This window comes from Uranotaenia lowii, chromosome 2 (assembly GCF_029784155.1).
Source record: "Uranotaenia lowii strain MFRU-FL chromosome 2, ASM2978415v1, whole genome shotgun sequence".
In the NCBI taxonomy this organism is placed as follows: Eukaryota; Metazoa; Arthropoda; class Insecta; order Diptera; family Culicidae; genus Uranotaenia; species Uranotaenia lowii.
In genome coordinates, this window is record NC_073692.1 from 297,078,508 (window position 1) to 297,103,857 (window position 25,350).

Sequence of the window (25,350 nt, forward strand, 5' to 3'; positions counted from 1 at the left end):
CCCCAACTGCAGTCATCAAACTGGAGAAAGATAGAGAAGGCAAGCAAAGAAAAAAAGTGGACTACCATTGACCAGAACTAACAACGTGCGTCCGAATTTTTCGCATTCCACATTCCATTTTTGGTGGGTTTGTTAACCCCTCTTGCGTAGCGAGTTGAGAGGGTGGGATTCCGCTATTTTTTTTTCTTCTTGATGCGTTGCATGGCGAGGGTGACATCGTTGGAGCAAATCATAATAAAACCAAAAAAACGAAATGAAAACCTTGCCAACAAACAAGACGATGAGAAGTGGCTGAAAATTATACGGCACCTGGACTGGAAGGAAGCCTTACGTGGGGTAGAGTTGAACACGCAGGGAAATTATCTAAAAATTTTAATTTAATTAAATCTGGCAATTGAATTGAGAAGCAATCTTAAGTTCATGATCTCTTGAAATCCATCCTCAACAATTTATGTTGATTCTAAAATTTATTTACAAGTTAAATCTTTTTCTGAGACTTGAATCTGCATTCTGAATCTGAATCATGAACCTGAATTCAATCATTGAGCTTTGAATCTGTATCCGAATTTTCATACGATTTCTGAAATGTACAAAAAATCAATTTCCGAATCTTATTCCAGATTAGAATTTTTGAGCCAAATTCAACAGTCCTCGTTCATGAATCTATTATTTAAATTCTGTAGTTCAGGTGGAATCTAAATTCACTATTTAAATTATTTATTTTTAATCTGTATTGTGAATCTGAATTAACCCTTTAATACATAGTGTTGTTTTAAAACAACACTAATCAAAATCAAAATATCCCGAAAACGCGTGGATATTTTTGAGTAATGTATTCACAAAAAATATTCTAGAGATTAAAAAAAATTAGACCATGGTATTTTTTTTACAATATTTCAACTTATGTGTGAGATATTGAACAAAGTATGCAGAAAAATAGCTAAAATCATATTTATTTATTTTTTTGAAAAAAGTAGGTTTTGGAAAATCGCTGTTATCTCTACAGATATGCAAATTCTAGCAATTTTTTTAATCTCAATCAATCAAAAACACCTTCCTGCACCCAATCTACAAGGTTTTGAAGAAATTAGCAAAACCGTATTGAAATGAACTAAGAATTTCAAAAATTATTTTTCAACTTTTGAGGGCCATAACTTTTATAATACTCAAAATAACGACTTCAAACCTGTTAAGTTTTGTTATTCGAATTAAAATGTTATTATTTCACTGAATCAATAACTGCAAATCTCATTTTAAAAAAGTCATGCATTAGAGTCATGGTTAAAATATGAATTTCAAATTATCAGAATCTTTCAATTTAGGATTGCCATTAAGGAAAGTTTTAATGTTTGAATTTTGTGTAAGGATTAAATTTAAGAACTTCGAATTTGAATATAAAACAATTTTTTTTTCATATTCGGAAAACTTTTATCAAAATATTGAAAATGCATATGATCTCGAAAAACCAAATTTGAACAAGAATTATGATTATTCGAACTGAGAATCAAGAATCCTAAACTGGATATAGAATCCGAAATACGGAAATAGGAATATAATTTCGGTAATGTGAATTATGGAATCACAACCTCTGAAATGAATTTAATTTAATTTAAAATTTAAGATTCAGACCTGAATTTCTAAGAACAAGCGAGAAAATTATGATAAAGTGTAGCAAAATTTTGAAATTGGGATGGGTTTTCGTGGTTCTGGCATTAGTTCTTAGTCTAAATTGTTACTCTTGATTAACCTTACTCTATTATCATAATTTGGTTTTGAATTTAAAATTTTTCTAGCTAAATTCAAATTTCGAAATTTTTTTTTTTAATTTTGATTGAGTTGGTTTTTGATTTGCACTAATACTTCTCCTATTCGATTTGATATATTGATTAAAAAATGCTTAAAATGGCCACCAATTTTTCATACTTGTTTGACTGTTACTTGAATCATCTTCAACTTTATGTTAAAAGCCTTCTCGATTTTTCGAACAAATAGTCACTTTATTCCTGTTATTTATTTCAATACATTTTTACGTATTTTCATACGCAGCTTAGGAATTGTTTTTGAGAAACCATTTTACCTTTATTTTTTGCTTAAAGCATTCCCAAACCGTTGATATTTCAAAATCAAGGCATATATTTGTTGATATTCTGTTGCCAAATTTCGTTAAATGGTACCCAATTTCAAGTTGTCTCCATAGAAGTATGCCAGTAAACGGAAAAAATATACACAGATGCCAAAGAAAACTAGCCTCAATTCATCCATCAGTACCGTAAACCGGGGTAACATTGATCACCTGGGTAACTTTGAACAACATGAAATTTTTTCAAACAATCATCAATAACTAATTCTGAAGTTGAAATTTCTCAAAACTTTTTTCTACGTTTAAAAACCTATAAGTTGGGAAAAAAAACATGGCTCGTTTTTAAAAATTGCAAATGTAAGTAAAAATTTAATCTTGAAATATCTATTTTTTCGAAGGCTCGCAAACAAACACTCTTCCTGATGAAATCGAAGCGTTTAGAAGCAAACAGGTTGATTTATGCGAGAGTTCAACTTTTTTCCTTAGTAAATGTACCTATAGTTTTGGTGTAGTTTTGTTGTAGTTCGAGGTAAATAGGGATATTTTCCAAGAGTAAGCCAGTCTAGGACAAAAGGCTAGAAATCCTATCAAATGATAAAGTTTGAAGGGGAGTAGTGCGAGGTCCAAAGGAATTGAATAAATGCAAAGTTTTATTTGTTTTCGTGGTTAAAATTTTATTAAAAGGTGATACAGTCAAAATTTGGTCAAGGGAAAACGCGTGTAAATCGGTGAACTCGTTTATTTAAAAAATCAAATTAAATTTATTTTTTAAGTTTAATTAGTATAAAATTCAGGAAAAATATTCAGTTAGGCTTCCGCTTTTCCAAATCCGAATAGCCAGGCCTTAAGCTTAACCCCTGCCATCAGATTTTGCACAGCCACCTTGTCCACCTTCTTCGCCGCAGAAAGCCAGTTTGCCTTGAACTGCTGCTCGTCCTTAGCAGTTTTTTGGTCTTCTTTAGGTTCCGCTTGACAATAGCCCAGTATTTCTCAATTGGGCGGAGCTCTGGCGTGTTGGAGGGGTTCTTGTCCTTGGGAAACACCTGCACGTTGTTGGCGGCGTACCACTCCATGGCCTTTTTACCGTAATGGCAAGATGCCAAATCCGGCCAAAACAGTATGGAACAACCGTGTTTCTTCAGGAAAGGCAGCAGACGTATATTCAAACACTCTTTTACGTAAATTTCTTGGTTGACAGACCCGGAAGCTATGAAAATGCCGCTTTTCAAGCCACAGGTACAGATGGCTTGCCAAACCAGGTATTTCTTCGCTAACTTTGACAGTTTCATGTGCTTGAAAATATCTGCTACCTTTTCCCTTCTTTTGCCGTATAAAACTCCTGTCCCGGAAGCTGCTTGTAGTCGGCTTTGACGTAGGTTTCGTCGTCCATTACCACGCAGTCAAACTTCGTCAGCATCGTCGTGTACAGCCTCCGGGATCGCGCTTTGGCCGTCGTATTTTGTTTATCATCGCGATTTGGAGTCACTACCTTCTTGTAAGTCGATAGTCCGGCTCGTATTCTGGCTCGATGCACGGTTGTAGACGATACACCCAGCTTATTTGCGGCATCTCGGAGAGAGAGGTTAGAGTTTCGCTTGAAACTACCGGCAACTCTCTTTGTCGTCTCAGCGGCTTCTGGTTTTCGATTTCCCCCGATCCAGACTTCCTGGCTATCGACAAACGTTCCTCAAACACTTTAATTACATTTGAAACGGTTGATTTGGCAACTTTTAGCGATTTTGCCAGCTTTGCGTGCGAGTAGCTCGGATTTTCGCGATGCGCTAGCTAAATTTCGATACGCTGCTCTTTGGACGGCATTTTGACAACTAAGATCAAAATAAGAGCTACATTCTACACACACCCCTTCAAAATGAGGGGTGTTCAGGTTTTTTAAATTCAAAATTGAAAGAAATACGTCACGTTGATATTGACCAAATTTTGACCGTATCACCCTTTATTGTATGATTTTCGTGATCGAACTTTTAAAGCGGTATATCCGAAGAAAACAATATCAAATCCGTACACCCACTAGTACCGATTTGATATTGTTTCCTGTGAAAATTGACGTGATGGTCTCCGGAATGTATCTTTTTGTATCTGTATCTTTCTGATAAGTAGTTGCTTGTCTTATCAATTTTTCTATGTTTACTGTATGTTATATTACTTTTTAATTAGATCAGTTTTGCATGTATTAGTACGATCAAAACTTTCGATGAAAATCGTAATAATCATGGGTTAGATAACGAAAAAAAAAATAAAAACCCATATTCAAATAATTGCAATCAAATTAAAACAACAGAGCTTTTCATTTCGAATTATTGAATTTTCAACTCTCCAAAAATAACCTTTTCCCACGGTGCGCCCAATCAATTCGGTTCAAGAATTTATGGAATCAAGGATCGTTTTCTGGGCGGGCGGCAGCAAGTCGGCAATTTATGTGTCACTCTGTTTGCAGTTGGAATTGCACTGCGCCGTGTTCTGTCCCCCTCCGTTAATTTTGAGTCTGAGTGGACAACATGGAAGCAGCGAAAAAACAGAAAGAACAGAATATCACCCGTACACGAAATTATGATCTAATAAATGGCACAAGCCATTCATTGGGCCGCACCACCGTTTTCGTTCTTGTGCGCCGGGTTGGGGTTGACAAATTTAGTTCCGTTCTGAATTTTTTAGATTGTGACAAATTTCTATAAAAAGTAATTTTTTAAATTAGAAACCAAACAGGCACATAATTTAATTGATAAAAAGCTGCAGCGAAAACTATATACTTTAAGAATCCAACCTTAAAGTATATAGTTTTCAGAATTCAAAACTCTAACCTTAAAAAGAGAATTGAAAGACATATTTCACAACAAAAATTTCAACTGAGCAAGTTTAGCACCAGAAAATACATTTTTTAATATTTAAACTGTGATCCATGAAATCGGTCAAAATTCTAAACAAAAATACTCTCAGAAAGTCCAAAAATGCATTTTTAAAATTTTGATTGAGTTGATTCCAAACTTCGAACCAAATAATAAAAAAGTTGATAATTAAAATTAGATCTATTTTCATTCCCAAAATAAACGCCAATTAAGATATTTATTAATTTTTTTAGTCGTGTTATCTCAATTCTTCTTTTCCTCAGAAAAAAATGCAACAAAAACACACACTAAATTTTATTGTGTCTTTGTAAAGACATCATTAGCTAAGGAAGTGCACATTTTCGCTTTAGTGTACTTCCCACCTAATATGGCACTTTACATTATTTTGACGAATTTTCCAAATTCTTGAAAGTACATTAGCTGAGCGATTTTAATCAACGCAACTTTATTTTGTACGATGATAATGAATCAACTCTACTTACAGTCGTAGGTGAGACCGAAACGTTACAATTTATTTTCGGCAAAGCATCTATATTTGGTTTAAATCAAGTGAATCATGCTAAGAATAGTAACAATACTTAACTTGATCTTTTATTTACCAATTGTACAGAGAAGACTTTTGGGTTTATGAATCGGTTAATCCACTATGGAAAAATGAAGCATCGAATCACAGCGATCGAATACTCGCTCTTTCCATAACTGTTCCAAACTTCGCGACTGGGTGTACGAAGTACTGCCAGACTATCAAAATTCGAACTTCGATCTTTGAAACGAGTGCTCGTTAATATAGAGTGGTCAAGTGTATTTAAGGATGACAGAAATGTTGACACAGCAGTAGAAATTTTTTATAATATAATTATTAACCTGATAAATAGATACGTACCCTTAAAAATAAAAAGACGATCTCAGCTCTAAACACCCTGTCTGGTATAAAAAAGATTTGAAAAATTTTAAAAATAGAAAACAAAAAGGTAATAAAACCTACAGGAGTGAGAGAAGTTCCACAAATTATCAAAGTTATATAAATTTATGTAACCAGCTTAACTCATGTATAAAAAACTCTTTCGAAAAATACAATCAGAAAATTGAAAAAGATATTAAACAAAACCCAAAAGCCTTCTTTGGCTATGCCAAAACGCAGATGAAAAATTCAAACTTTCCGACCCAGTTGACACACTAGACGGTAACATTATTTGCTTGCTACCTTTTTCAAGAAGTGTACACTGCTTTTCCTGAGAATGACCGTGATCGAGCATATTATTCATATATTCCAGACTTAGCATGCGACATTCAATGAAGCTTGAAATTGATTATGTAAATGTTTACGAAGGACTAAGATAACTTGATGAACTTTCTCCCTGTTTCCTTAAAAACTTAGCGATTTAACTAACTGATCATCTTCTAATTCTTTTCAACAAGTCGTTAAATCACAAAAGAGTACCCAAATTTTGGAAAAAATCTTTTTAAATCCCAATTTTTAAGTCCGGAAAAAATTTACATTTACGGAATTATCGAGGAATAGCTATTCTATATTGCATTCACAAACTTTTTGAATCAATTAAAAATGAAAATTTTTATCAAAAAGTTAAAAATATTATAACGAGCTAACAACATGGTTTCTTCAAAGGACGCTCCACAGGACGCTTCCATGAGCAAAGGCTTCCATGTTGAGGCTATTTATACCGACTTCAGCAAAGCCTTTGATAGCATCGACATACCACTTTTAATTCTCAAATTATAAAAAATTGGGTTTCAACCGAATCTTCTTTCCTGGTAACTACCATACGTAACCGATCAAACACAAATCGTTCGCTTCCAAAACGAGTTATCAAAACCCATTGTAACCTCTGGTGTGCCTCAAGGGTCTCATTTAGGACCTCTTCTTTTCATACTGCTCGTAAATGACATTTTCTTTATTCTGAAGCAGGTTGAATGTCTTATGTATGCTGACGATATCAAACTATTTCTGAAAATTAAAACAACCGACAATGTTGAAACATTTCAAAATGAAATCAATGTTTTTTTTTTATAAATGGGGCAACAAAAGTCTTCTCCAATTGAATGTTAAAAAATGAAACTCTATATCATTTAGTAGAAAACAAATCTACCTAATCATTAAAACAAAGCTAGGCAGTGAATCAGTACATAAATACAAAATTGTAAGATATTTTGACGTTTATACTGGATTCGAAACTCACGTTCGTAGAACATCAGAATACTATTATAAATAAAGCATATTATATGGAATCCTTATTCAAATATTCACGAGCAACGTCTTGAATCTGTTCAAAAACAATTTTTATTGTATGCACTTTGTAAAATTAATTGGACCACTTTTCCTCTCCCCTCATACGAATCTCGTTTTAAATTTATTGACATAGAACCTCTCAGTAAACGTAGAGAATTTTCTCAAATTGTATTTCTAAATGATGTTGTTTCCCGAAGAATAAACAGTCCGGAATTACTTTTAAAACTGGATTTTTATGCACCCTCCCGTCCATCAAGAAACAAACACCTATTCTATATAAAAATTTGTCATAATGACTATGCCAAACATCAACCCATAAATCAATACAAATCAATACCGTAATCCGGGGTAAGATTGATCACTTTTTTCAATATATTTTGATTTTTTTTTTGTTAAGGGGAATGTCGCATGTTTCATATTTTTAAAACCAGTACTGGACTCCTATGAACGCAAAACATGGATGCAGAAATTTATTTGACTACTTTAAATTTGATTTAAAAATCGTGTTCGTCTCTGTTCAGAATTTGATGTTTTGGGGTGACATTGATCAGTCTCTATTCTGACGGTTTTAACGAGTTTTCTCGATCATAAAGGATACAAAACACATTCATAAATTTAACATATGCTATTTTATCAATTTTATCTTGATTTTTAACGTTTTACTTTGAAAATATTTATAATCGAAAAAAGAACTTTGATGCTGCCTACTTTTAGGGGCAAAAATTATTATAATTGCTAAAAAATTTGAGCTTCAAAATGCAAATGAAATTTTACCTTCACATATTCTCCTAGGCCCTCCCTCTACTTCCATTTTCATTTGTACTTCAAAGTTAACGATTTGATAGGGTTCCTATCCATTTGTCGGATTTGGGAGTACTCTTGGAAAATTTCCTTATTATTTAAATATCAAAAATTTATCATCAAATGACTATAAAAGTATCACTATAACTGTTCATATACAAAGAAAAAAGGTGGATCTTTCAAATTGAACAACCCGTTTGCTTTTAAATTCTTTTTGGTATCATCAGAAAAGCTGTTTGTTTGTGAACCTTGAAAAAAATAGTTATTTGAAGATTTTGAAATTAGATTTTTACTAACAGAAAAAAATTTCAAATACAAACCAAATTATGCCTATTTGATACTCAACTAAAAGGCTTTCAAACGTAGAAAACAGTTCTCAAAAATTCAAACTATGGACTGAGTTATTTATGATAATATGGAAAAGTTTATTGTTGATCAAATTTACCCCGGTGATCAATGTTACCCCGTTTTACGGTACAAATAAAATGCACATAGTGAAATTATAGATGTAACAATGAACAAAACACAACTTAACAAGGCATTTAAAAATAGATTTAGCAAAAAAAAATTATAACTTACATAAGTTTTAAGTAGTTTTAACTATTGTAGTCTACAAAGATTGACTTAATAAAAAAATAAATAAAAAGGGAAAATTCTAGATTCTAAGGCAGCAAATGCTCATCGTGGCCGGTCAAAGGTACTCTTTTTGCCCTGAAACTGAATGGGATCGTTGCAACACCATAAGCTTTTGGCATTCTACGCGAGTAAAACAAAACTCAAAATTCGTTGAAATTTAAACTTTTTCCCACTTCTAGTAAGAATTGAATAAAATATAAAATTTCCAAAACACATACATACATTTTTCTAAAAAACAAAACATCTATCTAAATTTTACTTATCAAATTTGTTCACCAAAAAATTTTTCCAATGAAAACAAAACATGTATTGTTAATTTGGTGAAACAGCATAAAAATTTCAATAGTATTTCTTGATATCATAAATTTTAAACTTAATTATAAAAACTGAAAGACTTAATTGTACACTGAGTTTGGATCCTTTTCAAAGTTGAGCAATGTTCACGGGTCTAAAATTTTCATATGGATTTCAGTGACTGAGCTCCAACAATTTTTATGACAACCGAATAACTTTTAAAGTTCAATCATGGAAAATATCAAAATTTAATTTTTGTATCGATTAATGAATTAATTAAACATCAAGAAAACCAGACTGGAAATAAAAGTTCTCTTGGCTTGTTAGCATTCTATGCTTTATGAATCCACGTATGACTAATTCTGTGACGCATTCAAGCATTTATATCTGTAATAATATATTTGATTTTTGATACAATCCAAAATGAACTATCAATACCAGATCGAATTCAAAATCTTTCACAATAAAAAAAAATCTGACGGTGATTGAGATACAGAGGAAAAAACTTGACTTTTATTTCTGTGAACTAATAGACATTATTGTTTAAAACCTGACTATAAACTGGTGTTTAGAATACTTCAATATTATTTTATTGTTTGGTAGGCATTTTTATTCTAAGTTGATTCGTAATCTTTAAAAATATAAATTTAAAAATTACCTTATCGCCCCTGTGAGCCCTTTCAACACCCCCCAAATTTGAAGTTACGCTCACCGCCCCCCTGGAAGCTCTCAACGCCTCTCAGGGGGCGGTAGGGACCACTGTTATAGATCAAGATGATTTAACGATCTCCAGAGCTTATTTTCCGATGCTCAAAAATTATAATATTTTCGTCACTTGAGAACCTAGTTGTTTTTTTAATATTTCCGTAAAGATGATAAGGAGATTTCTTGTTGTGCTATAAAATTAATACTATAGAAAGAAGGGAACTAATCCTCATGAAAATTTATTTTCGAAAATACGTAATTTTGTAGAAAAAATGAATGCTTACTATTCCCCAGGTGCTCGTTCTGCTGTTATCTCCCCTACTGCTTGTTTTGAGCCATTTAGTTATTTCCCAGGTTTTGAATGCTCGGCTTTAGAGTCCTGTTGTTAGTGACGCATTCCGTCTAAACATTCTTGAGAAGTGCTTTAAAATCGCATCAAAAGACGATTTTGTCATTGATTTTACTCCAGCAATTTAATATTTTGTCTTTTAATATTTTCAAAAATATGGGCTTCGTAGAAGTGGTTAACAAAAAACCATTTCGACTGAAAACCTTTCCCATTTCAATTTTAATTGAAATCCATCAGGAGGCGTCTATTTATTACGTAACGCTCTTAGGGGCAGCTCGAACATTACGAATTTTTCTTCTTCTTTATACTTGAAAAGCGATTTGGCACACTGAAAATAATTTTCACTTGAAATATAACTGACCTCTGCTCTGGAATGAATTTTGGCCAAACGTTAATTCATGTGCATTTTTGTGTGACCATCACGTGAAAATTTTCTTAAGTGAACGGTCAAGTGAATTGAAAGTGATCGGGATGTGAATTGTAAGTGTTTGCTCAGGTCTTTCAATTTTTTCTGTAAAATAGATTTTTCTGTGATATTTTTTGTACCTATATGTTCTTGATTTCTCATGAAAAATGCAACTTTTTCCTATCTTCAGTTCTAGTTGCTTTTTTGGCCAAACGCTGCAAGTTCCGAGCAATGTTGTCCTGAAAAAATATCGTTGCTTTAAATACGATAAATTACTATTTTGCTCTACGTACATGCTCAGTTGAGTTCAATCGAAACCAAAATAAAAACAATGATTCCCAGTGCATGACTATATGCCCTAAGAAGCAATTAGGACGAACCTTGATCTGGTTAAGATCTAGAAAGTTTGTGATGGTTGGTTTGATTCCAATCATTTGTTCAGTATTTCGCAACACGCTTTTTTGAAATTTTCAAAATTCAAATTCAAAAATTAAAATGGTGACGAAGGATTTATTTTTCAGCAGTATTTTTTTTCATAGGGGGTACGTCGCCGCGTTATAATTTGTGACATACAGAGGGGAGAAGATAAAAAAGTGCATTTTTTTGCGTAACGTTATTTATGGATGCCGCCTTAATCAATACGTCCCGGATAGTCAGAGAAGCCGTCAGATGATCTCATGCGGTGAAATAGTCTTTACTGTTTACCCGGCTTAAAATACCTACAGAGCTCTATTGGCGGCTTGTCCTATTGCCACCACCTGTCGATCGATTATCGAGTCGAGTAACTATCGAGAAAAATTAACAGGACTTTCAGAACGGCAGCAGCAGGGCGGCATGTTTCCGTTTGTGCCACTGATTCGAGGAAATGATTAGCACCTCGTTGTTAGTAGATTGGCTCGTGCTGAAATCGACTAGTTGGACTAGTTGGACTCAATTTGTGTGATGAGATGTGCTAATTGAGAATTGGTTTCAAAGAATATCATAACTGGAACAAGATGTTAAAAATACAAATTATATTTTTTTTTTCTAATAACCCAAAATACAGGCTTCCTTAAAAATTTAGGGAACGAAATTATGTATTTATTTGAGTTTCTTTTTTAAAGCATTAATGAAAATGAAAAATACCAGGAGCATAGAAGTTTCATATAGATAACGTATGGAACCAAAAAGTTCCCTCAAGATTCTTTGAAGAGCACATCGGCTAGCAATGCAATATAGATGTCAAAGCTCAAATTACAAGTTGAATCGCCTTTTTTTAACCTTTAAAGTTCAAATGAGGGTCGATAATAGGATCAAGGGGAAACTGTTTTCACTTTTATATAGTGCAATTGGAACTCTCAAAGTCTGCGTTTGTTTATATATTACAAAAAACTACTTTAATCCTACTATTTTCGAATCACAACAATCAACAATGTTTTATCCCTCAATTTGATAAACTCATCCTCATTTCTCGTTTTCGTTAACTAAGTGTGTTTTTCTTCTCTTCTGCTTTTCCGTTTTATTTTTTCCGATTTTTGGTTCCTTCTCGTTTGGCTGGCTTGTGCATGCATTTGTCGCTTCCCTGCGGATCTCCAACTTACGATCGCCACGACAAAACCACCAAAACAACAACAACAACAACAACAACAACAGGTCACCGTTACATCATCATCACAGTCGCACTTCTTCGAGCAGCAACATCAATGGAAACGCCAACATTGGCCCACAAGCACAATCGAATCATCACCAGCATCATCAGAACAACAACATCAACAGCAATAACAACAACAACAGCAACAGCAGTAACAGCAACAATAGACAGCAGCGTCCACAGACTCTGACGCCAACCCGAGAATCGCCGGCCAAAAATGCAGGATCCGTTCCAATGCTTACCCTCAATGTGGTCGTTAACAAGGACGCCAATGGGTATGGCATGAAGGTAAGTGTAGTTGAATGATTTTATTGTTGGTTTTCCTTCTCATTTTTTTGTATTTGTTTGAATGAATTTGAATGTTTGGTTTTGTTTTTTCGTTTGATTTTAAAGGTTTCCGGTGACAAACCAGTGTTTGTCGAAAGCGTTAAACCAGGCGGTGCCGCACAAAAGGCCGGTTTGATGGCCGAGGATATGATACTGAAGGTAAGGTTTCTACTTTAATTTGATATGCCTTTTACTGAACTATTTTTTAAACCTTGAACCTTTAAAATATGTCAAGCATTTTTATGATTTTTTTATTTGTTTATTTGGAATTAAATCATCTGACATGTCTTAATGATCAACTTGTTATTATTTGTACATTACATGATATTTTTCCTAATTTCTTAGTTGGTCACTTAAGTAAGATTCAATACGGCGTTTGAAAGTTGAAGTGGAAACATTGAAGTCGAAGACAGTATTATAACATAAAAAGCATATTTTTGCGAAACGGAGAAGGTCGTTGTTGCCATATCGCATGCTTCTTGGTTCTTCTTGGTTCTTTCTGGAGCATAAATATTACAGCGAGAAAGTTGCCAGGAGCAGTCAATTTCGTTCCGAGGAATCTTTGCCACAAATAGCGATTGACCGATGGAATGACGATCCGACAGCGTATGAAGTCCTAGCATGGCACAATGATGAGCATATGGCTGATGTCATGCTGAGGCGACAAGCATAGCTTTGCGTTCTACATTAGAAAGCAATGCAACGCATTGGTATGTCATACTGGCGCGCCATGTCGCTTTGAAATTCACTACAAATCATCACTACTTTACATCTGACAATGCTTGGAATCGTATCCTTTCTTTCGGGAGCCATTGAAAACTCATCAGATCTTGACCCCGATTGCAAGAATGCCGAAATTTGAACCGACAAAATTCCTTGTTTTTTTGCCGGAACTAAGAATTCATGAAAATTTTCTCGCCCATTGAGATATTTTTTAGTTTACTATCACAAGTTTGGAAGGATCTTCGAACTATTGTGATTAAAACCCGGAATCACTGCTTGAAACCGAGAAAAAACAATGTTCCCATTGGATTTCCTACTTGTCGCGCTACAAAACACCCTGGCATCAGCTTTGTCGCGCTTTCCAAAGCGCTCAGCATGACAGGTCTGGGCTTTTTTCCATGGAGATCAAATGAGAGTAGGTATGTCGCGTGAACGTGTTGCGCTGCTTGTCGCCTCAGCATGACATCAGCCTATGGCGGTAAATTTAAAGGATTCTCCCAAATTAGCTCACGAAGAGCATAACGTACGAAGTGACGTTGAATTGCTTCAAAACGCGCTGTCCATGAAGCTGCAAAAGGCCACCATATTAGGTTCGAGGTTTCCAATATTGATCGCACCAGGGAGCAATAAAAAGCTCGCAAGCAGACCGGATCAGTTCAAACGTAAATAAATCCCAGCATTCAGATTACCTTCTCGAGTACAACAGAGTAATGACGCTTAAAAGTCATATGACTGTCCAACAAAACGCCAAGATCCTTTATTTCCCCAACACGATGCAGTTGCTAGCCCAGAATATCGTATTGATGAATGAATGGATTTTTCCTACGCCCAAACATGGTAATACAGCACTCCGTAATGCTCAAAACAAGTAAATTATTACCGCACCAATTCACGACTGCGCCCAAGAGGCGGTGCAATTCATAACAATCAGCTTGACTGTTTATGGCTAAAAATATGTTCAAATCGTTCGCGTACAGGAGAACTCCACATCCAATGAGCAGCAAGTTGATGTCGTTACAGAATAGCGTAAATAATAAAGGACCCAGATTGCTACCTTGCGGTACCCCAGACTTTGTGATAAAGTCAGAGCAGAACAATTTTTTACAGCCAATCGACGATCCGTTAGGTAGCTTCTGATCCACGCACACAATCGTTCGGAAAATCCCAATCTAACCAATGTTTTCAAGAGAATGTCATGGTTTACAGAATCAAATGCCGCTGAAATATCGGTATAAATCGCGTCAGTTTGCTTGATACCATCCATGTCTGATATACAGAAGAATGTAAAAACCGTCAGGTTTGAAGTTTCCGAGCGTTCTGGAAAAAAACTATGCTGGTTCTCAGAAATCCAGTTCCGAAAGGCCGAAAACATGACATCGTTGACGATCCTCTCAAATACCTTCGAGCAGGCAACTAACGATACGATACTTCGATAGTTAACAACATCTTGCTGTTCTAGAGACTGATTAAAAATGATGGTAAGAGGTTTCATCAGTTAAGTGCGACAATACACTCATCGGTATTCCATCCTGATGGCTGAACCTAAGCATGCATCTTCCGAAGATATAAATGCTAAAATCGATAAACTAAAGAACATAAAACCCACGGCTGGTATACAAAATGTTTCATTTTGAACTTTAAAAGATTCTTTACCTGTACTTGAAATCCGCTGAGAGATATCATTAATACAAGTCTTCGATCAAGGACAATACCAGGAACATGGAAGTGTTCAACTGTTGTTCGATTGAAAAAGAAAAAAAATTAAGTCAAAAGAGGCAACATCATATCGTCCTATAAACATGGTGGAATGGAAACTCTAGAAAAAGTGCTAGAATTAGCAGGGAAAAATCAGTTTCTACGCTTTACTGAGAGTGAAAAAATAAAAATTGCTGAACGGTCTGCATTCAGAAAGCAACACTCAACAGAATCGGCAGTAAATTCGGTTCTTCGTAATTGGAAGATCAACATCGAAAATGGTAACTATACCGTTGCTGTGTTTCTGGACTTTAATAGAGCTTTTGAAACGATTGATCGAGCGATTCTCATTGATGTGTTGATAAGAATTGACACCAGTGGGACAATTGTTAACTGGTTCAAGATTGGGTAACAGATTGCAAAGAACAAAATTTGGTTCAACTTACTCGCGATACAGAGAGAATAACTTAGGTATCCCACAAGGAAGTGTGTTGGGCCCATTGTTATTTATACTTTACATCAATGACGTGAAAAAAATGATGAGCAGCGTTCGTTCTCGTAAATGTACCAGCAGATGTGAATGATCTCGCTCACTCTTATGTGTTGACAATCTCACTTTTGATTGCAGTGCGATTTATCTCTCCCCGCACAGCTTGGGAGGAGCAGATAAAAAAAATGCACTCTCTTTCACCGGATAAACTGAACTGAGGAGTTTTGACATCCATGGTTGTCAGTAAAGCAGAGCAAAGCAGCATTTCAATTTTTATATTCAACATTTTAATTTTTGTATTCAAAATGAAGAAAGGAATGTTACCAACTTATTTACAGGATGGTGTGCAATACGTAATCGATATTCACAGATATACGGTACTAAGAGAGTTCAAGATTTTAGATTGCCAAACAAGAAACAAGATATGATCAAAAAAATCTATTTACTACAACGGATTGAAGACTTAGAAACTTATAATATTTAAAAAAAACTGACAATACAATATGTCAAACAGACAATTTGATACAAAGACTAATTCTAAAAAGGTGATTAAGCTCCGACGAAGCATCAGATAGAAAATTGTACAATGATGGACGTACCCGGAAGTAAGACGAACAAGTCCTGAAGACTAACTATCCACAGGATAAAAAGTCCCTCCCACTCCTAAAGCTTGCTTTATTTATTCAGAATAGGAACAAACTTTTTCTCATATAGTGGCGCTCCTGGTGGGCGGATTTGGAAGTTCCTGGAGCCCACGAGTGTACTTTGTAAACAATCAACATGGGAGCCAAAAGAATGGAAAAAATTGTGCACAGTTATTTGGAAAATCCATTGTAGTCTGCATCTAGGCTAGCTTAACAGCTGGAAATTTCCCAGAAATACCGTATGGCGAGTTATCAAACGGTATAAAGAAACATTGACGACGATTCGGAAGCCTCAAGCCAATCGTCGGAGTGGAACTGTCCACAGGAAACTGGGTGCTAAGATTTTGAAGACGATTAAGAGAATTGTGTGTTGCCCATAGCACAGGGAGGAGAATTCGACTCGGGAAGGAAATTTTCAGTGAAGTTACCTGGTAATGTAATGCATGTTTTCGTGATGTTCTGTCAAGTGGTTTTTGAAATAGCGTCCATTGAAGAAATTTTTCGACTTTAATTTTTGGGCAACACGTGCCCCATCTATACTGCATACTAAGAACCACCTTTTTTTCAAATCAAGGCCATTTTTGATTACGTTTGCTGTTTTCTGAAGCTTGACCTTCAAAATAACTCAACATCTTGAATGTGGTCAAAGTTATAACAAATTTAGCAGATTGTCCTCCTTCGGCACAAAAACAACATATTTGACTCTTTATTAATCCACCACCTTTATGCGTAATGCGACGATTCCAGATCCAACTTAAACAGAGTATAAATATTGTGGGACCTTTAGAAGTGCTTTTCAGAGAAAATGGCCTCAATTGGAGGCAGTCCTCTTTGTATCTTCAGTCATTCATTATGTCAATCGTTATTAAACACTGAGTAATTTGCAGTTTCCACAGATCGTTAGCTCCCTCAATTACTAGACATTAAATTTTCCAATTTTTTTCTCCTTTTTTATCACCGGGAAATACAGACGAGACTTGTCAACGAAAAGTTTCTGATTGGAAAACTGCCAGAGGACCACTAAAGAGTTTGTTTTGCTGTCCATTACGAAATTTTTCAGAATATCTCCCCATAAGCAGTTCAGATATTTTGCGCGCGACTTGAACACCGTATTTTGTCTATTTTACCGGTAGCAGCTTTTCTACCTTGTAGAAATGAAGTCAGGCGTGTCAATGAACTTCGGCATTCGATTAGAAACCACTTGACAGATTGTCACCAAATTTGTACAATGTACACCTACACAATACACAATTACAAAGTAGCTTCACTGAAAATCCATCATCATCATCATCATCATCATCATCCATAGATTTAAAAGTTATTCACAAAACAAAGTGTTGCCTTTTTTTTCGAATACACTCCTTATACCAAACAGAGTGTCTCCAAAAACGGATTTTGCCGTTCATTCGATCCCGCGACCATCCCGTAATGTTTTGGCCAGATTTGGCAAGCTGTCATCACAGCAAAGCAGTTCAAGAATGATGTGTAGAGAAAGGAGTCCAGTTTGTTTCGAAAAACCTTAACCCACCCAACTACCCCCATTTTCGTCCTATTGAGAAATACTGTTCAATCTTGAAGATTAATTTTATCCGTATATTTTCTTAAAAGTATGAAGAAAACGCTACATTTGTATAAATAAAGATCTGGAATACAATAATAAATAACTGAAATACAGGCAATTGATTTTGTTACAATTCTATCTGAAGCAAGCTTCTAAGAAGCTAGTGTGTTCATTTCCCGGCCATTTTAGCATTCCAGGGATTCGAGAAATCTTACGATCCTTTTACCGGGAATTCTCGGGATCCCGAGAAAAATTGAAAATTAAGATTTTAACACTCTATTGCATACGAAACCTTATCTTTAAGGTATTTTTAAGTTTTAAGGTAATAGTTTTATAAAACATTTCAAACACTTTTAATTGCCCAAAAATTCAATTTACAATTATGAAACCCAAGACCCAAAAACTAAGTACTTTAACCGACAAATTTCACTGCTTCTAGCTGCAAAATTTTGAAATAATTGAGAAAAAAATTTCACTATCGATAGAAGTCGGTTAGCTAGACTTCAGGTTATTCATTAATTGATTTAAATCTCGTAGATTTTCAGATAACTATCCTTCTGTTTCAAAATATGTCATTTCTTTGCTGATGCTTTTGCTACTGTTAAAAGTTTACAAAATGGAAGTTCTAAACGATATTGTAAAATAGAATATTCAAATTCTGTTCGTAGCGTTTCTTTATTGCAATTGTTTGGTTTTAAAGATTTTTTGTCGTCTTTGTTGCACTAAGTTTTCGAACAAAAAAGCATTTTTATCAGATTAAATGTTGCAAGTTTTTAGAAGAAAAAAATTTTAAGATTAAGCCATACATCAAGACTATCATTTTCCTTGCTCTATCTGATCCATTTTTCCTATTTTGATTGTGTAAATTTTTAGTAATTTAGCACTATTTATCGGCTTCGAGAGTTCCTGGGATATTTTAGCGTTTCCCATGATTCGGGAATTTTTTTTTATTCCCGGGAATTTCTGGTCGGGAAATCCCGGGTAGGACACTCTATAAGAGGCGTATGGGATGGAGAAAGGACCCAAATGGGCCAGTGGGACGGACCATCACAAAAAATCAGGTTAAACCGAAAAATATTCAAGAATGTCTCAAAATACCCTCCTGGAGGTCTCCATACATTTTTTTTAGTAAGTGGAACATTTATTCGACGAAGCTCGCTTCTAAAACTTTACTTCATCAACGCCATGATTTTGACACTACCACCAATTGCTCAAGGAGAAGCAGCAAAAAAAATATTCAGCATAACATTTTTTTTCTAAAATTTTCCATGGAATGTAACTTCGAGACCCATGCTGATAACCGCTCACCACTGGATTCTCCGTGACGCGACGTACTGAAGTCGTACGCAACGGAACATTTTGGTCCAGATTGATTTACAGCTTCTGGATCAGTAGGCTTAGAGCAAGACGCGATCCACAAAATCGACCATTGCTTTCTTTAACATTTTGTATTTTTTGCTTTTTGGGCCTTGGGGTCAAGAATACTTTCAAGCTAAAAAAAACGAAACTGATGTGGGTCTGGAACAACATTTACGAAAAAAGTGCCATCGAGCATCGTCGGAGGTTGTTGAGTCTTGGTGGGTATACAAATTGCAAATTAAATGTATTGAAGTGATAGAGTTTGAGTTTAACCCAAATTCATTAAAATTGAATTTGACTGTTGGGTAAAATTTTCAAAAATACATTGTTCAATTTTCTCCCAATAGTTTTTTTTTTAAATTCATTCTAATGTCTTATGATTTCTTTCTCTTTTTTCTCTGTTTGATCTCGCTGCCGCACCCGGTCCAACTCGCAGGTTAATGGAACATCTGTACGATCCTCGACGCACACGAACGTGGTGGAGTTGATCAAAGGTAAACAAAGTCGCTCCAGGAGAATTGTAATTTGGCCGCCCACAATATGTGTATGTGTGTTGCTGTGTTCACGTAGGTTATAATCGATTACGCGAAATCGTTGTTTGATTTCGTTCTACCCGGGGTGATTGATTTTTCAAATTCTCGCCTCCGCACGCGATCAATTTGAAAAATCATACAGATGAGGGGCAGTTCGATAAACATCTTGATCGAATAATTACTGGTTGCCCCCGTCGTCGTCAGAATACATTAGGTACTACGCTATCACAACACAACGCTACACACATCCGAAGGCATTGAAACCTGTCACTCATAAATTTGCTGATATGATTTAATTTTTTTTCATCTTCTTTTTTTTCACAGCTTCCGACATTGTTGAATTGACAGTGCAGCGAAGCAACAACAGAATGCAGCGAGGGTCGCCTTCGACGACATCGATCACTCCGACGACGCCGGTTGCCCCCCGGAACAGTATCACCGCGCCACTTCCCGTTGACGTAAGTTTTTCCCCCCGTTTTTTTTTTGCTTCTGCACATTTGTATGAATTTACTACATTTACTTTCATGTATGAATTTATTTACTAGCCTGTCCATAATAAGTAATCAGCACCGGCTGAGCTGTCGTCTATTTACTGTTTACTAACTAGCCGTAATGACTTTTTCCGCGACTCAACTCGGTGGCACCCACATAACTTATCATTGCCGGGACGGCATATCTTGGCGTAGAGATGTAACAATTTTTTCCCTCCATCGGTCGAAACCTACCAGTAAGAGGAAAGTGCGCTTTTGCTCAGGAATTTTATAGGTTATTAGTCATTCACTCGAATGTGTTTGACAGTTGTAAGCTACCAGTAAACTATTAGCGTGATAAAACGCTAGGAATACATTTTCCACATACCGATGATGAAGCCTTACCCATGATATGGAATTCTCATCAAAAGGTTAGATGTGTTTGATAACTTTCGAGGCTTCAGAGCATAAATTTTTCAAACATCATAGTTGACGTGGTTGCTGATTTTCCTTCACCATCACGTTTCAGATCTCATTTGACTACCAGTCATGCTTCAAGGGACTGGAAAAGCTTGACCATCGTCATGGATTTCTGTTCGCGTGACGCATGTTATTTTTCAAACGACGGTCGTCAAGCAAGATGACGGCGTCGGTTGAAAGCATTTGTGCATGATTCGAAAAATTGCGAGTATATGGACTAATTGCCAGTGTCGACGACAAATGAAATTCAGATTTAAATAATACTACTGAACATTTTGAAAGGCTAAATAAAAAGCACAAATAAACGAAGAATCGTACAGCCGCAAGGTCGATTTGTCCTTTTTAGTCCCTACGGAGTTCTCCTCGGTCGAGATAGTTGATGATTCGTTCGATTTTATCCCGGGCCTTGACTACCCTGGACTGATCTCCAAAAACGGAAATTTAGTTGAAAACGTTTCCATTCCATTGTATGTCTATCTGAACCGAAACCGGTTTCAGTTTCATTAATGGCATGACTAATGATCAACGTGTCCTTTTGGGCGTTGTCTTATATTTTTTTTTTAAATCTAAACATGATCCCGTCACAGTCAAAAAGACGGCGATGAACTGAAGGTGATTATGATTATTCCGACGCTTCATTTGAATGAAGGTTGAGGCGAGATTGTTTGCTTGGTTACTCATTTGAAGGCGTCTGTTATGATTGCGACTGCTTTAATTTTTTCACAGTCACAGTTTTATGACTGATGACGGTGAAGTTTTTACGCTCTGCGAGGCTTGTTGTACACTTTGAAAGTAATTTTACTTTTGACGGTCGCCATGGAGGGAGAAATTTCGGCATTCTCAGCATCCAAGTGTGCCCTTTACAAATTGGGAATTGCGGTCTCACCGATGCTCGAACAAGCGAACGGGAGAAATTACTTAAAAATCAATTTATATGATTTTCATAACGATTGATAATGAACTACCCTGGAAAGTTACATCTAATGATACATTTTTGAGTCATCTTTAAACCTTCCGGTAAGTTTTCCAGTTTTTTTAATTTGATTTTTCTTGATTTTTGAATCACTTATTGAATCATTGGATTCGAAGAAATGTACTCCTGATAAGGATTGTCTCGCGTTTCCCTTATACTGGATGGGGACCCCCCTTTTCTTTGACGGGAGGGGTCATTTGATGAGATTCACTTGTCAATAGATTGAACTTTACCTCTTTTTATCGTAGTTTACTTCAAGAACAGTTGTACAAATTCTCCCTATTTTTATAGAGATTTTGACGATTTTTAGTCAATTTCATACAACGGTTTAAAGCATTAATCAAAAACATATCCCCAGTTAATTGATATTGTAAAGATTGTAGCATGAACTTTCAAATGCAATCAACGATGACATTTTCGACTTGCTTCATATGGGGTTATTGAAGCTCTAAAAGAGTCATTTTTCAAAACACATATCGCCTCATAACTTCAAAACAAAAACAAATTTTGTTAATCCGTTTTCAACAAAAGATGCGCATTATAATTATCTAAAATGTTGCAGAATAAATGATTTTGAGAAAATATCACTATGAAAAGATATCAAGAAAAAACTGATTTTTATAGGACCTCCTTCATGAAAACAAAAAAAATCAGTTCAAGAGATAGATGTTTGGTGCTTCTTAACAAAGTTTAATAAATTATTATGTTCTACCCTATCCTATCACAGTTAGGAAATATTTTCGGATCTCAGAAATCTTATGAACCACCCTAAGAATTTCCGAACAAAATGACCGCCTTTAGTTGTTGTAAAAGTTTTGTTGCGTGGCAAAATATGCCCCCGAAGTTTATTGGCAATATCGTTAGTAATATAAGTGAAACTCTTTGAGATTCTTGGAAACTCAGTGTAAGCGGCGCTTCTTGACCTTAGATAGAGAGGGCGTCCTTAAAGTGGAATGGCTAACTAACGTATGGCCGGCTGCGTTCCCCAAAGAATGCTGAAATTGCTCTCGCGTTATTTTTGCATTGTCTATGCGGACGGTTTTAGGAAAACCTCCTAGGGGAAGCGGTTGGGGAAGTTTTCCTGAAAACAAGGAAGACTTGGATATGCTCTCTAATCCATGAACCTTGCTAGAAGCCAGTCGTAGAAAAAGCGTGGGATATATTCGAGAAATTGTCGGTTGAAAGTCGGTCGTGGTAATTGAATTTGATTGTTGATGTTGAGCGCGAAAAGATTGAGAAAATAGATCGCGGTAGTGTGGAAAGTAATAAGTGGAATCCACCCGCAGGAAACCAACTGGTCGTGGACCCAGTGGAGGCTACTACGACGACCTATGTGTAGACACCCGGAGGACGTAACTTGGCAATACGTTGGTAAGTCATTTTACTTTTTGGACATTCTTGAAGTCTTTGGGATTGAGATGCGCTTACACGAATTTTCAAAGAGCCGATCTTGATTCCCAACGATATTGCCAATTCGCTTCTTCCCTTTTTAGAGCGCGAAAATAAAAACTGTCCCCCCCCCTGGGGTAAGAGTCCGGGCAAATTAACTGGTCCGCTAGCACATCCGCAATAGCGGTTGGCGCATAAGTGCTTGCGGCAAATTCGCATCTTGAAAATTTAAGGGAAATCTATCCACTAGGTAACAGTTTGTCTAAGACATCAAATGCATCAAACTTGAGAGGAAGACGCTAATTGGTAATTGTTTCCCGCTAAATTTAATTTCTAGATGGTACAGTGCATGGGGGGGTTCGAAATTTAAATTTAGCTAGAAATAATAACAATACCAAAAACAGGGTGGCCACCCATTCGGGAAAAACGGGAAAAGCGGGAAAAAGACGGGAATTGAAATCCAACGGGAAAAAAGCGGGAAAAAGCCGGGAATTTTTTCAAAAAGTCGGGAATTTTTGGCTCAGTAAAAGTCTGTTCAATGAAGTTTAGTCGAAGGTTGAAACAAGTGGAAATAGATTGACTGGTGATCTCTTTCCAATTGACTTCGACCGATTTCTACCAGGTCGAAACGAATCCTTTTGCCGAGCTGGATCGGTTTCGATAAGTTTGAACTTGCTTCACTGACCAACAAAAGGATGTTCCCGGACAGCCAGATTGCTAATCGAATAGAAATGTGAAGAACAAAAATAAGATATTTTATTCCACACAGTATTGCTCCCTATTTTTCGAATGAAGTTTTCAATTTACTACAGAATTGCAGCGAGTTAGTATTAGGATTTGACGAAACGTTAAATAAGGTTGTGCAGAAGCAACAAATGGATATCGGTCTGCGCTCCTGGAATCAAAACACAAACCTAGTTGAACCTATCTGAACAGCAAGGTACATATATTGGTTCTACATTCTTAACGACGACGAGCTCGAATGGCTGAATGGCGTGAAACTATGTTTTTCGAAAAATCCTGATCTACTGAAACAAGTGATCCAGTGTTCCATGGAGTATTGGTAAATTGCAGAATGGTCAAGGAACTAACTAGCAAGGTTCAAGAACTTGTTTCGAATCCGGCGTACGAGATTCTCACTATTGGACTTCACACTGTACATAACTCTTTCAAGGAGGGACTGAGGAAAAGTGAATGGAATTTGGATGAATTTTTGAGGGGTCTGTTCAAAAATATTCCACTTAGAAGAGCAGATTATACTGCAGTAACGGGTTCAACTATATTTCCGTTAAATTTTGCTATTTCGGTGGGTGGAAAATGAACGTGCTGCCAAAATGCTACCGTACTTCAAAGGGTTTGTCGACGAGGTAAAAAAAACAAGAGTATAAAAAGATTAAGGAAAACCATTCAAATTTTAAGCGGAGTTTCCATCAATTTCCCGGTCGAAGGTATTCGACATTGTTGCTAAAGCTGTAGGTGATAATTCGCTGGGACCAAAATTGAGTTTTTTTTTACGGCCGCTTCAACTGTTGAGTCCTTTTTACACGAGTATTAGACAGAAGCACTGATGGTTCCGTTTCTCTTCGATGATTTAACCAGCTTGTAAGAGCATTGATGGAGAAAGATGTAAAGCCTGAACGACTTAACGAAAAATCAAAAACACTTATTGGAATTGAACTCTCAAAAATAAATCTTCTACCTCCTGGAAGCGTAGAAATCGGATTCTCAACTAAAGCCCGGTTTACAGTTCTTGTGAACTCGAACTCGAACGTGAACGTGAACTCACCACAGTGAAAAAATATTCCGCAGTGAAATGTCAAATCGGTCAAATCTTCAAAATTAGTAAGAGGTTTGTTCAACTGCGGGTAGAAATTGGTTTCGATCGGAAAATGACAGATCATTCAACCAATGTTTTGATCGATACTTGTCGAACCAATGCTCAAATCTAAAATTCAAATTTCTCAAAAAAAAACATATTGTTCTTCTTCAAAACATATTCAGCTTTGAAAACGATTGATTTAATCAAATAATCCTAAAGTTCTTATCTTTGAATACAATGAATTCAAATTAAATTTTATGAATTTAAAGTACTCCTAAAAAGTATTTATCAATCAAGGAGTAACGAGCTTTAGCGATTCGTTTCTTTTAAAAAACTTATTGAAAGAACGTTATGAATATAACTTCTACAATATAGCCATTTTTTGTTCTTGATTAAAAATTGACAAAAAAAAATTCAAAATTACTTTTAATTAGTGAAACAATTGAAAAGGTTTTTATTTAATTAAAATGCATCAGTACTCTTTTGTTTGTTAATTTTTCTGCTTTTCAGTTCTCCTTAAAACACATTATTTTTGAATGATTTCATAAATTTTCATAATTATTTCCATACCTTTTCTGAAACACACATTTGAACAAATCGGAATCTATTTTTTTTATTTCAATGGAATCTGGCCATTCGATGATCTTCATTTACATTTATTCGTTGAGAAGCTCTTCCAACAGGTACATTTATTCGTCGAGAAACTCTTCCAACAGGTGCAATTAAATGATGCCCAAGCGGGTTTTAAAGTTAAAAAAAAATATCGTATGCGTTTCATTTCAAACTCATAGTATTTTAAGCCTTTAATTGCCTTCAAATGTGCTTACAAATTAAAAAAAAACTAATTTTTTATGAAGCAAAACTTTTTCCGTCA

General features: G+C 35.6%; 1 protein-coding gene across 3 annotated transcripts in view; it reads left to right on the top strand.

The window, feature by feature from the left end:
* LOC129748366 (rho guanine nucleotide exchange factor 11) overlaps positions 1–25,350 on the top strand; it is a 353,958-nt gene that overhangs the window by 69,455 nt on the left and 259,153 nt on the right. For 2 of the 3 annotated variants that reach the window (XM_055742966.1, XM_055742968.1), the window contains exons 3-6: positions 12,016–12,301; positions 12,407–12,499; positions 19,249–19,306; positions 19,670–19,803. In XM_055742966.1, the coding sequence (XP_055598941.1) occupies positions 12,016–12,301; positions 12,407–12,499; positions 19,249–19,306; positions 19,670–19,803 (571 nt within the window). The remainder of the gene's footprint in view (positions 1–12,015; positions 12,302–12,406; positions 12,500–19,248; positions 19,307–19,669; positions 19,804–25,350) is intronic. The other variant, XM_055742967.1, reaches the window with a different exon arrangement.